Below are 16,705 nucleotides of genomic sequence, written 5' to 3'. Positions count from 1 at the left end.
CCATGGGCTGAAATCTCCAAGCTGGGTTTTTTTTTAATGTTCAGCAGCGGCGGCAGCAGCTAAAAGGCCCTAGGGAGAACACAGAGGAAGGCTGATCGGCCCGGTAGATCAGGACGGCAACACGAGTCTAGTGATCGACTCACGTTGCCTTCCTGAGCTACCGGTCGATCGCGATCGACGTATTGGGCACCCCTGTCTTAGAGAGAGGAAGAGATAATGGTTACTGTGGATGGGCCATTATGCCTTTATCTTCCATCATGTTTCTGTTTTTTGTCTCCCCTCTCCTGCCTTTACTCCAAAGTATACAGATTGAGATCTTTACGTCTGTCCTCATACACCTTATGACTAAGACTACACACCATTTTAGTAGCCTTCCTCTTGACCGACTCCATCCTTTTTATCTTTTTGAAGGTGCAATCTCCAGAATTGTACACAATATTCTCATACAGGGGCATCAATACCTCCTTTTTTCTTCTGGCCATATCCATTTCAACCTGTTTGGCCACATTAAGATCATCACATACAATCACACCCAAGTCCCGCTCTTCTGTTGTGCACATAAGTTCTTCACCCCCTAAACTGTACTGTTCCCTCGGGTTTTTACAACCGAAATGCATGGCCTTACATTTCTTAGCATTAAATTTTAGCTGCCAAATTTCAGACCATTCTTTGAGCTTTGCCAAGTCTTTCCTTCATGTGATTCACACCATCCTGGGTGTCTACTCCATTGCAGATTTTGGTATCATCCGCAAGAGGCAAATCTTACCCGACAGCCCTGCAGCAATATCATTTTAGACAATATAATCAGAGGAAGAAAATGTTCCTGTTCATCCTAATGCTGAATGTTAGTACAGAATAATAAAACTATAGTTTAGTCATGCTGAACTAGATGAGAAATAAGAAACCAGTATTTAAATTTTCTACCTTTATTATGTTTTTGCTTTTCATAGATAAAATATTAACAATTCTAAAACACACAGTATAAATCCATTCTCTCTGTGATTATAAAGTGCATTTATCACCTTTAGCTTTGTGTACAAAAATATCTTTTAAAACATGAAACATGCAGAAAAAAAAACCTTGAAGGCACTTCCCAAGAATGAAACTGGCTGGGGAGGAAGAACACAGAAGAAAACCGCATTACTCAACTTTATACATTTGCTTAGAAGGTGAGGGGGGGAAAAAAACCTAAAGCAAAAATGCTTAAAGTTCATTTCCCAATAAAGATGTATAATGCTATAAACAGACAACTTGTCAACATCTAGATGGAGATCTCATGTCATTATTATACTGGTGTTAAAACCAGAAAATTGTTAATTCCTTCTATTGAATTAGGAAGAGGTCAACATTAAACAAATAGCACTTAGTTATGTGGTTGAAATGAGCTGTCATGCGATGTTTTGAATAAGGAAAAGGAAGCCCAAAGCAATTTAACACTTATCATGGAAATGGTTTTGTGCAACTTACAAAACAAAGTTACCGTAACTTGAAAGATTCAGGTTGATAAATGAACTATCTTCCCCTTTAAGGTAAAAGTTTGCCAGAAAATGAATGTTTCAACCAGAGAACACCAGGTTCATTTATGACTTACAACTAACTGATTTTTTAAATTAGTGGATTAATACCCTAAAGATTTACAAAAAGCCGAACATGAAACGAGATGTTTCCTAGACCCCTCCGGATTTTTTTTTTGGTATAAAACAAATTCAGATAAGTTGTGCTTGTTGCCTAAAACGTAAATAAAGTACACGAAAGTTTAGTTTTGTGTTAATAGGGAGAAATGAGCACTATCTACTAAAACAAAAATAAAATTAAAAAAAAAATCTTACTGCACCAAAGTTGTTAAAGCTTATGTGCTAGAAAAACAAACTTCAAAAAAACATGGTTCAACATGACAAATGTTAAAATGCAAAGAACACAAAAAAGGATCCAACAGAGACTGCAGTAAACCAAGCAGCAAGTACAAAACAAAACAAAAACTGCAGATGATGTACAAGTTAAAATGCAACCATTTATCTTTTAGGGTTACAGATATGCTTAAATACAGCATAAATGCCTTCTGGAAGCAGCAAGTGATCCAGCTGTTCTAAATAGATATAAATCCTTTCACAAAGGGTCAAAATTCTCATCACTGGCAGATATTTCATAGCTGCACTTCTGGCCTGATAACAGTGAGGGTAACCTTTGAAGTAACAATCGCTGTGTGCCTTTGTGTTTTATAGAAACAGAATGCAGAAACAAAACCCACCATTATAGGAGGCCTAGCTGTGCTCTAAGATCAGCCCCGTTCTTAAAGGTGGTTGTCTAAGTAATTTAACCTTCCCCACAAAGACTGATAAAATGCAAAAATTGCAGTACTGCGCTCTGAAGAGTGTGAATGCAGTGGGGCAAAATGAAAAGTGAACACGCACACCTAGATAAAAGGTTGGAACTTCATTGTAGTGAGATGACCTATCAGAAAGAAAAATGTATTTCACAGTATTCTTTTCAAAGCAGTTAAAAACTAACAGTAGCTTAAACCAAACCGATACCATGCCTTTATCTAGAATGTTACATCTAAATCCTTGAGTCATGATTGCCTTTTACATAACAGAGCAGCAAGTCATCCTTTGTTATCCTACAGATCCACCACAAGCAGTATTGAGTCAATGCCAATGTCAAACTGACATTTATAGCTGAACTTGCACACACTGTATACAATTAGAGAATGACACGGCGACAAATTTTTTCCCATCCCCGCGAGAATTCATTTTCCCATCCTTGCCCTATTCCTGCAAGCTGTCCTCAACTGCACAAGCCTCAAACACTTTAAAATCATGTGTTCGAGGCTTGTGAGGTTAAGGCAGAGCTTACAGGAAATGGGGCAAGGACAGACAGCGAGAAAACTCACAGGGATGGGACAAGGGAATTTGAGTTTCTGTGAGGACGGAGAAAAATTTGTCCCCATGTCATATTCTATATACAATTTACTGTTCTGTGGTGAAATCAGCTTTTGCAATAACTGCCTACAGAAAAGTATTGGGACACTAATCCAACTTTAGTATTCCAATACCAACTTAAGTCACACTATCTGTATCTATAACTGGTGCACTAGACCTATAATGTCTAATACGGTTCCAAGGTTATGTCTGTAGCATTTTAATGCTCAGAATGGGATTAAGTTATTTCCGAGAAGGCCCTCCTCCTCACCACACAAAACTATGAAAAATAGATCACCCACCACAGCTTACATTGGCACAAAGAATTGAGACCTCAAACACACTGTCAAATAGGCACAAGCCCTACCCTGCTTAAAAGCTTGCCAATTTCACTGGCCACAACCCTCATAAAAAAAAAAAAAAAAAGTAAAGTGGAAATCCAATTTGCTTAAGATGCATCCAAAAGCCCCCATCCACCCTCATCCTAACAAGTACTATTTAGGATAGTAGAAACCTGTACTTTTGTCAAATGCCAAAGAAAATGTGTTCAAATAATTACTGCACTTTGTATCCATATACCCAAGTCCTTTTTAATTGCTGATCAAGTACTGAACAAGTCCAGCCAAGAAGAACGTCACCCCTGAGAAACAAAAGAAAAACATGCTAGATATCCTATCCTTCCTAAGGCCAACTCTGAAATACCTATGTCAAAGAACAATTGATGGCCTGAAGACTTCTAGCAATACCATGTGCAAGACTACTGAAAACTGTAACGTTTAATTCTCAATCCCATGTGTCTGCTAAAAACATCCTACTTACAGCATCAATGTGAAGCCCACCACATGACCCAACAGGCATTTGCAGACATGTTCCTTTCTAGTAAGCAGCTAAAGAGGGTTCTTTCTTATCTTCCTTTCTCTATCATGCACAAGCTTTTGACTGACTTACAACGTACACATCGGACCTGCTTAACAGATGGTGGTGGTGTGGGCTAGGAGGGAAAGGCTGGTAATGCACAAATAATGTGGCAGATCACCGCAACCAATACACCAGGACTGTCAAAACTCATCTGCCTCAACATGCACCATTACACTAAAGCCCAAGCGGCACAGTGACAGAAAAACTGCAAAATTAGGAATAATTTTCCAGTTTCAGTAGTAAGGCCCAAGCTTCTCATAACCTGAATAGCTTGGCCATTCTGGAAATATGCCATAGGAACAGCGAGGGCTACCATATTGATCAAAGGAGATGCCAAATTCCGATCCACTGTGGTTTGTTTCCTGGACAAACTTCAGCTCTGACCGAATGATCCTGTAATTCTGGCCTTTGTTGCTGTCCCAATATACCTTTCCATCACACTTAAAACACACGGCAAACTCCAATCTTTCATGAGACTGTATTCTCTCTGGCAGGCTAATATCAAAAGAAAAAGTGTCCCTGTCTGAACCTGCATAGGTGTCTTTGACATATTGGCATTCATAGTCCATAAATGTTTTCCAGGTGTTAAATGTCATCCTTATGCTGACGCTCTTGTTGAATGCAAGATTTTTCACCTTGACTGTGCCCACAATGGCCTTGTCTTTGAGCATACAGTTCTCTAGGCACACGCAGTCTGCCTGAAGGCGGTTTCTGAAGTCCAAGTAGTCTGCAGATGGTTGAGCAAAGTCTAGCACAAAGCTGTCTTTCTCCACTGTGCTCAACCCAACAATATTGTCTATCAGCTCAGTGATGTTGAATGGAATATCCAAGGTGTCATCAAATTCCGAGAACACCTTCACCATAGTCAGGGCTAAGCCCCTATGATCAGCAAAGGAGACACGCTTTTTCACCTTATTCTCTGGGAGACACTGTGCTGGCATCCCACAGCCATCCAGATTTACTTTACTGCTGCTCAGCTGAATGCAGGGTCGTAATGGCTTATTCAGTTTCTTGCCAATTTTGCAAGTAAACCTCTCTCTCCGTAGAGGGGGAGAGTGCAGATACAGCTGCATGGCTATGTCCAATGCCATTGCAGGTTTATGAGGGATATAGTCCAGAACTCTGGAAGAGAAGGAAATAAAAACAAATGGTTACTTGCAGGCAAAACATTCCTATTCACAGAACCACCACTATAGCAAGCAAAGAAGCCAATTATTTCTAGCCAATTACAAGCTTTTTTTTTAAAACCATAAAAATGAAGCCAATGATTACTTATTGTCTTGGTGTTCAATCTCACTCCAAGGGTCACCAACAAGTCAGGTTTTCAGGATCCGATGAATATGCTTGGGAAATTAGCATGCCTATTACTCAGCTGTATGCAAATAGAAACATGATAGCAGATAAAGGCCAAATAGCCCATCATCCACATTAATCATCATCTCTTCCTCTAAGAGATCCCACGTACCTATTCCATGCTCTTGAATTCAGACACAGTGGGGCTCAATCAAAACAAACACATCTAAACACCTGCCCCCAAAGTCGGCACTTGGATGGCCTAAAAGACTGGTCGTCCAAGTGCCGATAATCAAATCAACTTTCTGGAAGTGCCGCGGGACCTTTTTATACCTATGAATGCCGCTGTGCACCCAAAGCTGAAAGGGGCATATCTGAAGGCGTGGTTAGGGCAGTATGTGGGCCGACCTAGACTTAGTCATCCTGCAGGGTTAATTGAATGCTTTACTAGACATCCTGGATGAAACTTAAAAATGCTATGAGTTAAGACAAGGTAAAAACAGATATAAATGCCAAAAAGGTATCCAAAGTGACCAGATAACCACTGCAGAGACAAAATGAAGAACCACACACACTCCCCCAGTGTTCACTGACCCCCCCCCATCACACCCCCACAAAGATCAAATTGTTCCACGCATTTACTACTCTTTCTATAAAACCGTATATCCTGAGATTACTTCTGAACCTATCATCTCTTAACTTCATTCTATGCCCTCTCATTTCAGAGCTTCCTTTCAAATGAAAGGGTTGACTCGTGCATGTAGGTATTTAAATGTCTTATCGTTTCTCTCCTGCCTTTCCTCCAAAGGATACATATTGATATCTAAGTCTGTCCCCATATGCCTTATGACTAAGGCCATACACCATTTTAGTAGCCTTCTTCTGGACCAACTCCATCCTTTTTATATCTTTTTGAAGATGTGGTCTCCAGAATTGCACACAATATTCTCTGTCCTCCATGAGTCCAACATTTCTCCCTCTCTCATCCCCCAGATCATGTGCAGCATTTTTCACCACTGCCCACCAGCTCCATGCCCATTTCTCCCTCCCTCACTATGTCCAATATTCCTCCCCCTTGCATCCCCTTCACCACCATATCCAACATTTCTCCCTCTCATCCTTCTCTTATCTATGCATCTCTACCTCTATCTGCCAAATTTCCCTCTCTTCCTTTCCCCATGTGCCATCATCTCTTTCCCTCTCACTCAACACACCCATGCCCAACAATTCTCCTTTCTATTCCCTCCCTCCTTTGTCCTGTTAGTGCCCCCTTCCTTCCTCCCTGTGTCCCATGTTCATGCCACCTCCCTTTCCTTCCGAGTCGAGTTTGTGCCCCCTCCCCACCTTCCAGCGGTTGTCCCAGAATCGTGTCCCTCCAATATCCCCTGTTCCTTCCCCCCTCCTTTCTCCCAAAAAGATAGTGTCCCCTTACTTGTTCGAGCTGCACTCGCTCCAACTGGGGGGACATGCAGGCAGCAATTCAAATGCTGCACGTGGCTGACCCACAAGCCTTCCCTCAGAAGTCAGTTCTGCCAGCTGCATGTCCCCCCAACAAGCTGGGCTGCTGAAGGCAAAAGGCGCGAGTGTGGCAAGGAGGAAACTGCACCCCCCCCCAGCTGACCCAGGCAGCTTTCCTTTTACATCTGTTCCAACATCAGAGGGAAGCCCAGTGGGTTTGCTTCAGGAGGGAGAGGGCGGGCAGGGATCCCCAAAAGCGGCTTCAGCGGGTAGGTCAGGCAGCAAGAAGGGATCCCCAATGGCAGCAGCGCGGCTTCAACAGACGGGCGGGCAGGGTATATTCTCCGTGGCAGCCATGCTGCGTACCCCCAACAAGTGGCCATGTGTTGAGAAACATGCCCTTTCTCACCATCACAGATTTTGATGAAACTTTGTATGCTGAATCTTACATGACCCAAACAAACTCTGGTAAAGTTTAAGCTCCGCCAGTGGAATGGAAACTTTTTCAAGAAATAAAATCAAGCCCATATGGAAGACCCAATTTTATTTTGGAAAACTGCCAAGGCAATTCTCCGAGAAGAAATATTAGTCTACTTTTTTCAGAAAATGGCTAGGTACAGAGAGCAACTTTGGCTCACTCAAGTGTTATAAAGGAGGTTTCTTTATAACTCCCCAGCAGATACCCTAGAGACCCTCCTCGAATTCATCACCGAATTATCCATTTCACACAAACACGTGACAATCCTGGGAGACTTCAATTTCCCAGACTACCCCAACACTTCAGGACAAACTGACAATTTCCTCTCCTCCCTCTCTGACCTAGGATTCCACCAAGCGATAACCACCCCCACGCACTAAGCAGGCAACATCTTAGACTTGCTCTTCACCCTCAGAGACCCAACTACAGATCCCCAACAAACTTATACCTCCACACCTGTCCCATGGTCTGACCACCACCTCATTGAATTCGAACTCCCACTCGATACCACCCTAACCCCGCGTAAAGATCCTACCCCTCCTACCCTACGTCAACTCCCTAATTCAGTCAGCCCTCAAGCTATGACCGCAGGTATTTGCACCCTAAATGAAACCTATACCCAACATCCCCACTCAATTGACCTGGCAGCCTCCACATGGCACTCCAACATCCAATCCCTCTATAATAACCTTGTCCAAACAAAAACAACCCAAATAATCACCAACAAAGCACCTGCTCCCTGGTACACTAATGACCTGCGATCCATAAAACGATCACTAAGAAAAGCAGAAAGGATCTGGGTCAAACATCCGTGCACAGAAACCAAAACCCACTGGAACAACATATCCATCACCTACAAAGCAGCCATCCTAGAAGCAAAAAAGACCTACTACTCTCGCCTCCTACAACTAGCCCCATCTAGATCTAAACAACTGTTCACCCTCACAAACCAACTCTTCACTAACACCCAAAGAACAGAACTCGATAGCGAGACCCTCTCGAACTTCTTCCAATCCAAAATACAAACCATCCGAGATAATCTCGACGCCAACACCAAACCCACTCCTACTCAGCCCCAGCCGATTCAAAATACCCCCTCTTCCGCCGCTCTCTCCCAATTTCATATGGCCACTCATACGGAGGTTCTCGAAACCCTGAGAGAACTCAAACCCTCAAACACCATCCTCGACCCCTGCCCGTCTACCCTCCTACTGTCCACAGAAGACGCCATGGCAGAATCCATCCTCCCCATCATTAACACCTCTCTAACCACTGGGACTGTTCCCCTCAGCTGGAAGTCAGCTATTATCAAACCCACTCTCAAAAAACCCACCCTTGATCCTAACGAACCTGGCAACTATCGCCCAGTCTCCAACCTCCCATTTGTCTCCAAACTCCTTGAACGAATCGTGCTCCACCGACTACACCCTTTCATTGAAAAACAAGCTGCTCTATCCCCAGCCCAGTCCGGCTTCCGAAAAGGCCACAGCACAGAATCAGTACTCCTTGATATCATGGATGACAGCTGGTCAATTCTCGACAAAGGCAATGACGCTCTACTAGTCCTACTTGACCTCAGCGCTGCCTTTGACACAGTCGACCACCACCTCCTCACATCTAGACTCTACGACCTCGGAATCAAAGACACAGCCCTCCAATGGATCACCTCCTTCCTCCATCAAAGAACCCAGACTGTCCTACTAGGGACACATAAATCTAATCCCAAGCCTATCAAATATGGTGTTCCTCAAGGTGCCCTTCTATCCCCCCTCCTGTTCAACCTCTACATCAGGCCCGTCATCGATATAGCGCAGAAATATAACATTAAAATCCACTCTTATGCAGATGACATCCAGCTGCTCCTCCCTCTAGGCGAGAACCGGCAATCCCAAATTGCTAACCTCCAACACTGCCTCACTGACATGAAAACTTGGATGTCAAACAACAAACTTCAACTTAACGCCTCTAAAACCGAACTCTTATGGATCAGAAAAAAAAAACACCAAATACCCACGTCCTACACTAGCATGGGACTCCGCTCTACTAACGGCAACAGATCAGGTTCGCAGCCTAGGAGTAACCCTAGACGGACACCTATCCCTATCTGCCCACATAACCCAAGTAATCTCCACCTCCTTCTACTACCTTCGCCAACTGAAAAGGATCAAACCCTACATCTCCACACCTGACCTCACCCAACTCCTCTATGCATATGTCCTCTCCAGAATGGATTATTGTAACTCCCTATTTAATGGACTAACCAAAAATAATCTCAAACGCCTCCAACGGGTCCAAAATGCAGCTATCCGCCTCCTACACAACCTCAACTACCACGATCCCATCTCCCCAGCACTCCGTGCTGAACACTGGCTCCCAATTAGCCAGCGCTGTGCTTTCAAGGCCCTGGCAATTGCCCACAAGAGAATTCATTCCACCCCCCCCTCCTACATAAAATCCAAGCTTCCCATCTACAACCCCACTCGCACCCTCTGCTCAAAATCGGAGATACGCCTATGCACCCCCCCCCCCCCGGAAGGTCCCTCCTCACAGAAACTGCCCGCAAACGATCCTACAGCCACTTCATTCCACACCTCTGGAACCAACTCCCTCCCCAACTCAGACAACAGAACTCATTAACATTCCGCAAATTGGTAAAGACCCTCCTCTTCAACTAAAGATCACCTCTGTCTCTCCCCCCCCCTTAAGCACCCCTCTCTCCTCTCTCCTATCTTCTCCCTAAATCTCAGTACAGTCGTCTCTTAGTCTATCCTCTGACAAACTGTACCTAATCTCACATAACTGTACTTAAACTAAACTACTTATATATGAACTCTACTCTTAAATTGCTGTATTGCCTGTATTTAAATCACATCTCAGTCTTGTAAGTCCAATCATTCAAACCTGTCACACTTCTTATATGTCTAATTACCCTCCATTGTGTATGTTCACTTGTAGACCGTTCTGAGCTACTGGGAGGACGGGATAAAAATCAAAATAAATAAATAAATAAATTTCACAAGGCAGAAATTAAAAAAACTCAACTGACAGCACAGCAAGCTCTAAATGAATTTATATATCAGAATAATAATAATAATAATAATAACTTTATTTTTGTATACCGCCATACCCCGAAGAGTTCTAGGCGGTTCACATTAGTTAAACAGAGATTACAAGTGGTTACATATCAAATTGATCATAGAGTTGCAAATAGCAAGGCGAGAGTAGTTACAAGTGGTTGCATATTGAATTGATCATAGAGTTGCGAACAGCAAGGAGCGAAGTGGGGGGAGAGGAGGGAGAAGGGGGAGGGGAGTAGATCAGGACGGGGGGAGGAGGAGGGTAGAAAAGGGGCATTAAGGGTCTTGGTCTCGGAATAGGTGAGTTTTGAGTGATTTTCTAAAGTCGAGGTAGTTGTAGGCCTGGAGGACCATTTGGGCTAGCCAAGGGTTTAGTTTGGCGGCTTGGAAGGCGTAGATTTTGTCAAGGAATTTTTTTGAGTGGCATAGTTTTAGGGAGGGGAAGGCGAAGAGTTGAATTTTTTGGGAGTTTTTATAGTTGTGGTTAAGGGTGAAGTGAGGGGTGATGTAGCTTAGGGATAAACCAAATATTGTTTTGTAGCAAAAACAGGCAAATTTTAATATGATTCTGGATTCTAGTGGGAGCCAATAGAGTTTGTGGTAAAAAGGGGTGATATGGTCCCATTTTTTCAGGTCAAATATGAGGCGGACAGCGGTGTTCTGGATCATCTTTAGTCTCCTGATTGTTTTCTTTGTGGAGCTCAGGTAGATGATGTTGCAGTAGTCCAGTATGCTGAGGATGGAGGATTGTACTAAGAGGCGGAAAGAAGAGTCGAAGTATTTTTTTATGGTGCGGAGTTTCCAAAGTGTCGAGATACTTTTCCTGACTGTGATATCAGTGTGTTTCTCGAGGGAGAGATGTTTGTCCAGTGTTACACCCAGTACTTTTAAGGTTTGTTCGAGGGGGAATGTGGATCCTTTTATTTGGATTGTGGTGTCTTTGATTTTGTCTTTGGGGGTTGCTAGGAAGAATTTTGTTTTGTCTGGGTTTAATTTTAGTCTGTAGGATTGCATCCAGAGTTCTATCTGACTAAGAATGCTTGTGAGGGAGTTAAGGAGTTCTTGAGTGAAATTGGTTAGAGGGATGACTATGGTAATGTCGTCTGCGTAGATAAAGAATTTTAGCTTGAGGCTTTGCAGGAGGTTTCCTAGGGAGGTGAGGTAGATATTGAACAGGGTGGGGGACAGGGGGGAGCCCTGTGGCACACCGCAGGAGTTTTCTCAGGAGTAGGAGAGGGAATTGTTTTTAAATACCCTGTAAGATCTGTTCCGTAGGAACCCGTTGAACCAGTTAAGGGCCTGGCCGGAGATGCCAATGTAGGCAAGGCAGTCAAGGAGAATGTCGTGGTCGACTAGATCGAAAGCACTGCTCAGGTCCAGTTGTAAAATCAGGGCACTGGATCCCAGACTGAAGAGTGTGTGTATGTGGTCTAGGAGGGAGGCTATGATGGTTTCGGTGCTGTGATTGGAGCGAAAGCCTGATTGGTTGTCATTAAGGATATCGAATTTTTCTAGGTATGTGGTAAGTTCGGCGTTTACCACCCCTTCTGCTATTTTGGTGAATAGCGGGATACTTGCGATAGGTCTGTAGTTGGATGGGGTGCTTGATGGTTCTTTCTTATTTTTTATGATAGGAGTTATTGAAATGTGGCCTTGTTCTGCTAGGAAGCTGCCAGTGGTTAGTAGTAGGTTTACCCATGCTAACATATTGGCTTTAAAATGTATTGGCGCAGTTTTCATAATGTTGGGGGGGCAGGTATCCAGTCTGCAGAAGGAATTTGAATATTTGTTAAAATATGTGTTGAAGGTTGGCCAGTCGATATTTGTGAATTGATTCCAGCTTAGGTCTGATCTGGATCCTGGGTCTAGCTTGGGCCTGTCTGAGTTTAGAAGGATTGGGAAGTCCCAGTGGGGGCTGGCTGGGGCAGATATCGATGATCTTAATTTTTGTATCTTTGTGTTAAAGAAGTCTGCAAGGGTGTTAGCGGTTAGAGTGGATTCGTTAACACAGGTGTCGGTGAGAGTTTCAAGGTTGTAGAGGTCGTTGACCAGTTTGAAAAGGTTGCTGCTGCTGTTTGTAACATTTCCAATTTTGTGGGCATAGAAATTTTTTCGTTTGTCCTTGGTGAGGTTTTTGTAGTTTTTTAGTTTAAGTCTCCATGTAGCCCTGTGTTCTTGGGCACCAGATTTAATCCATTGTCTTTCTGATCTTCTTAGGTCTCTTTTTGCCTGCAGTAACTCCGAATCAAACCATCCATCCTGGATTGGAGATCTAATTCTGCGCGTTTTTAAGGGGGCAATTTTGTCTAAGATATTTGTGCTGTCTTTGATCCAGGAGGTCATGATTTGGTCCGTTTCTTCGTTTTGTTTTGAGAGAGATTCATAGAGGGGCCAGAATTCAGCCGGGTCGATTTTACCTCTAGTGGTGTGAGTTTTGGTGTTTATTGATATTCTGTTTTTAGTGGCTTTTTGTTGGCATTGGATGGAGAAGTGGCATAGTTTGTGGTCGAACCATAGGGAGTCTGTCCAGATATCCTGATTCCAGTAAAATTTAGGGGTGGCTGGGTTTTTGGCGGAAAATGTCACTAGGTCTAGCTGATGGCCTCTTTGGTGGGTTGTGATGGGCGGAGGCTTGAAGTAGCCTAGTTGAGAGATTAGTAACCAAAAGTCGGATATGTCTGGAAGGTCTGTTTGCTCTGGGTGAATGTTGATGTCTCCACATAGAAGGTTGTATGGACTTGCTAAAGAGTTGGAAAATAGAAATTTGGCGAAGTCTTCCTTGGCTAGGGTCCATTTTTTTGGAGGGATGTAATAGAGCGTGATTGTTAGGGAGGAGGCTAAGGATTTTGAGGTTAGGGAGGTGGCTAGCATTTATAGATTGGGGGAGGATTTGGTGTCGAGTGTGGTGCAAGTTAGGTGGTCTTTGAAGATTATTGCTAGTCCACCTCCTCTTCCCCAGGTTCTGGCTAGGGACAAAATCTTGAAGCCTGGGGGGAGACAGTCTTTGATAATGATATCTGTGTCTGATAGCAGCCAGGTTTCGGTGAGTAGAAGTCGGGATTGGTTTCAGTGAGCCAGTCTTTAATAAGGATAGATTTATTTCTCATCGATCTTATGTTTAGGTAGAAACCTTGAAGGTTCTGGAAGTTGGTGGGGTCGATTGGAGAGTAGTGGGAGTAAGCTAGTTTTTTCAGTGATCTTTGTTTTTTTAAGCGAGGTTTGGTTGGTCTGTGGGGTGGTGGGGGATGGGCTTATGTTTGGGAAGTCATGTGGAGAGTGGAGTGTGGGTGTATGAAATTTGGATTTTGCCGTGCGGTATGAGGAGTGGAGGACAGGGATGTGAGTGGAGCATATTGGGTCGGCTGTGCAGATCCTGATGGCGATGAGATAAAGTATGAGCAGTGTAGCACATTGGTGAGGATTTGGCCAGGCCATATTGACGCACTAGAGGGTTTTTTTTTTTTTTTCAAATTTATACGGGCTTATTGGGTTGAAAGGAATTGCAAGGCAGAAGGAGCAGCAGGGTTGTTACAAGCTGGAAAAGCTGTTATGTGCTATTATATAATTGCTGAGGATTGGTACAAATGCTTAAGAATGCTATAGGGATATAACAAATGCTTAAGAATGCTGTAGGGATATAACAAACAGTTACATGCTGTTACATGATGAAGGCTGCAAGAATAAAGATGTTACATGCTGTTAAATTCTAAAGGTTGGTACAGCGGCTGTGAATGCTAAAGAAGAGTAACATGCTGTAAAGAAGATGTGGCATGCTAGTGTACAATTGAAATAATTATCAGGTTGGAGAACACAATAAAAAATGTGCATTATAATAAATACAGACCATTTAAGTATGCCAATAAAAGTGGTGTCCACCTGGCTAAGCTAATATGAAATGCAGGGGGGGGACATGAAAGACAGTTACTTTGAGAAGTCACCTTGGCAGCTCAGAAAATATGGATAAAGCTTATAATTCTATTCAATCCTCCTTTTATGCTAATCTATATGAAGCTCCAGATGACATGATGCCAGATGTTTCCATGAATCTTAATATAAAAACCCCTACATTATCTCCTAGAAAAGGGTCCCGCAAACTTTCTGATGCTGCAGCACACTAAACTCAGTGCCATAGCTGGAGGGCATCCGGACCCATGAGGTCAATGTGATGACATCATGTCAACATTCACACATGCGCAGCAGCAGCACCTGCTATTACTGCGCCGGTGGGGATGGGGGGAGGGGGTGCTGGAGGAGAGGCGCTGGCTGAGATCCTATAAGACTTAGGAGTTCTGATCGACAAGTCGATGAAGCTGTCTGCACAATGTGCTGCGGCGGGAAAAAGGGCGAATAGAATGCTAGGAATGATAAAGAAGGGGATCACAAACAGATTGGAGAAGGTTATCATACCGCTGTACCGGGCCATGGTGCGCCCTCACCTGGAGTACTGCATCCAGCACTGGTCGCCGTACATGAAGAAAGACACGGTACTACTTGAAAGGGTCCAGAGAAGAGCGACTAAAATGGTTAAGGGGCTAGAGAAGTTGCCGTACAGTGAGAGATTGGAAAAACTGGGCCTCTTCTCCCTTGAAAAGAGGAGACAGAGGAGACATGACCGAAACATTCAAAATACTGAAGAGAATAGACTTAGTAGATAAAGACAGACTATTCACACTCTCCAAGGTAGGGAGAACGAGAGGGCACTCTCTAAAGTTGAAAGGGGATAGATTCCATACAACGTAAGGAAGTTCTTCTTCACCCAGAGAGTGGTGGAGAGCTGAAATGCTCTTCCAGGGTCTGTTGTAGGGGAAAACACCCTCCAAGGGTTTCAAGGCTAAGCTGGACAAGTTCCTGCTAAATGGGACGTACACAGTTGAGGCTGGACCTTTTAGAGCACTGGTCTTTGACCTGGGGGCCACCGCGTGAGCGGACTGCTGGGCACGATGGACCACTGGTCTGACCCATCAGCGGCAATTCTTACGTTTTACGTTCTTATGTACAGTGGGTATAGGTATCTGATAGCAGTGAGTGAGAGTTAAGAGTTGAAAGCAGTTTCGAAAAAGTGGGCTTTTAGCTTGGATTTGAATACTGCTGTATAACTACATTAGTACAATACATATAATCCCCTAATGCAATTTTGGAAAAGTTGATAGCACTGACGTGTTCCGAATAGGAATATATAAAAACTAATTATTTATTTGTATATATGTATGTGGCCTCAGTGCATGAGTGAAAGCTAATGAACGCCTGGCGAACCAGGCTTCAACAATTTAAAGGGAGCTATTTTTCAAACCCCACTGTGCACTATCATAGGCTCACATATGTGCACTAAATCAAATACGTGAACCCCTAAAGTGAAGGTTTCAAAATGTGCCATAAACAAAAACAGTGCTAGTCCAAAGATTAATACTGAGCAACTTGCCAGTTTTGAGCAGCATTTTGGACTAGTTGATAGCACTGTTTTTGTTTATGGCACATTTTGAAAGGTTTTAATGGAGATTTCGGCAGTTGGAACCCAAGCACAGTACCAGGTAGAGCTTTGGATACTTGCCCAGAAATAGCTAAGAAAAAAATAAAAAAAAAACTTAAATTGAATCAGGTTGGGCAGACTGGATGGACCATTTGGGTCTTTATCTGCTGTCATCTACTATGTTACTATATTTAGGGGTTCACATATTTGATTTAGTGCACATATGTGAGCCTATGATGGCGCACAGTGGGGTTTGAAAAATAGCTCCCTTTAAATTGTTGAAGCCTGGTTCGCCAGGAGCTCATTAGCTTTCACTCATGGACTGAGGCCACATACATATATACAAACAAATAATTAGTTTTTATATATTCCTATTCGGAACACATCAGTGCTATCAATTTTTCCAAAACTGCATTAGGGGATTATATACATTGTATTATCATTGAATAATATTCCCCTTAGGGTTTTTGCTTATTGTATAACCGCATTAGACATTGGTTATACAGATCAGCATATATTACAGAATTTTGAATCTTATTTCTTCCCCTGGCACTTGAGCTATCTTTTGCATGCTCATTTAAAAAAATATATCGGTGACATTGTGTAATAGCATGTTTTGGCTCTCTTTATGGAGGAACTGGAAGGAAGTGGTTAGAATATGGTCAGGAGATCCTCATTGTACGATATTTTTTGTCTTGCATAGGAAATGTTGAGTCTTCTCTAGGCAAGGATAATAAAATCTTTAAGCAGTGGCAACAGTAGAGAATTTTCCAGCTTGAGCAACTATTATAGGAAGATGGCTCTTGTACCTTTGACGATCTGCAACAGCATTGTGCGATTAGACAGGATTACCGTATTTTCACGCAAATAATGCGCACCCGTATAAAACGCGCACCCGGGTATAGCGCGCAGAAATCACGATGATATGTACAAAAACTTTGGTATACCGCGCTCACGGGTATACCGCGCATTCTGCCCGACGCTCCTTTCGCCCGCCCTGACTTTCCGTGCGCTGTCCCGACTCTCCGTTCACCCCCCCTGACTTCCGTGCACTGTCCCCCCTTGAAGGTCTGTCCCCATCCTGAAAGCCTGATGC

The 16,705-nt window shown here is 43.3% G+C and overlaps 1 protein-coding gene across 3 annotated transcripts in view; it reads right to left on the bottom strand.

Moving 5' to 3' along the window:
• Window positions 1-910: 910 nt before the first annotated feature.
• PPP1R3B (protein phosphatase 1 regulatory subunit 3B) overlaps window positions 911-16,705 on the bottom strand; it is a 50,923-nt gene continuing 35,128 nt past the window's right edge. For 2 of the 3 annotated variants that reach the window (XM_033916947.1, XM_033916938.1), the window contains exon 3: window positions 911-4,958. In XM_033916947.1, the coding sequence (XP_033772838.1) occupies window positions 4,070-4,958 (889 nt within the window). In that variant the 3' untranslated portion in view covers window positions 911-4,069. Of the gene's footprint in view, window positions 4,959-5,108; window positions 5,209-16,705 lie in introns of all 3 variants that reach the window. The other variant, XM_033916957.1, reaches the window with a different exon arrangement.

Source organism: Geotrypetes seraphini, chromosome 1 (assembly GCF_902459505.1).
Source record: "Geotrypetes seraphini chromosome 1, aGeoSer1.1, whole genome shotgun sequence".
Classification (NCBI taxonomy): Eukaryota; Metazoa; Chordata; class Amphibia; order Gymnophiona; family Dermophiidae; genus Geotrypetes; species Geotrypetes seraphini.
This window is presented reverse-complemented; position numbering and strand designations above follow the sequence as displayed.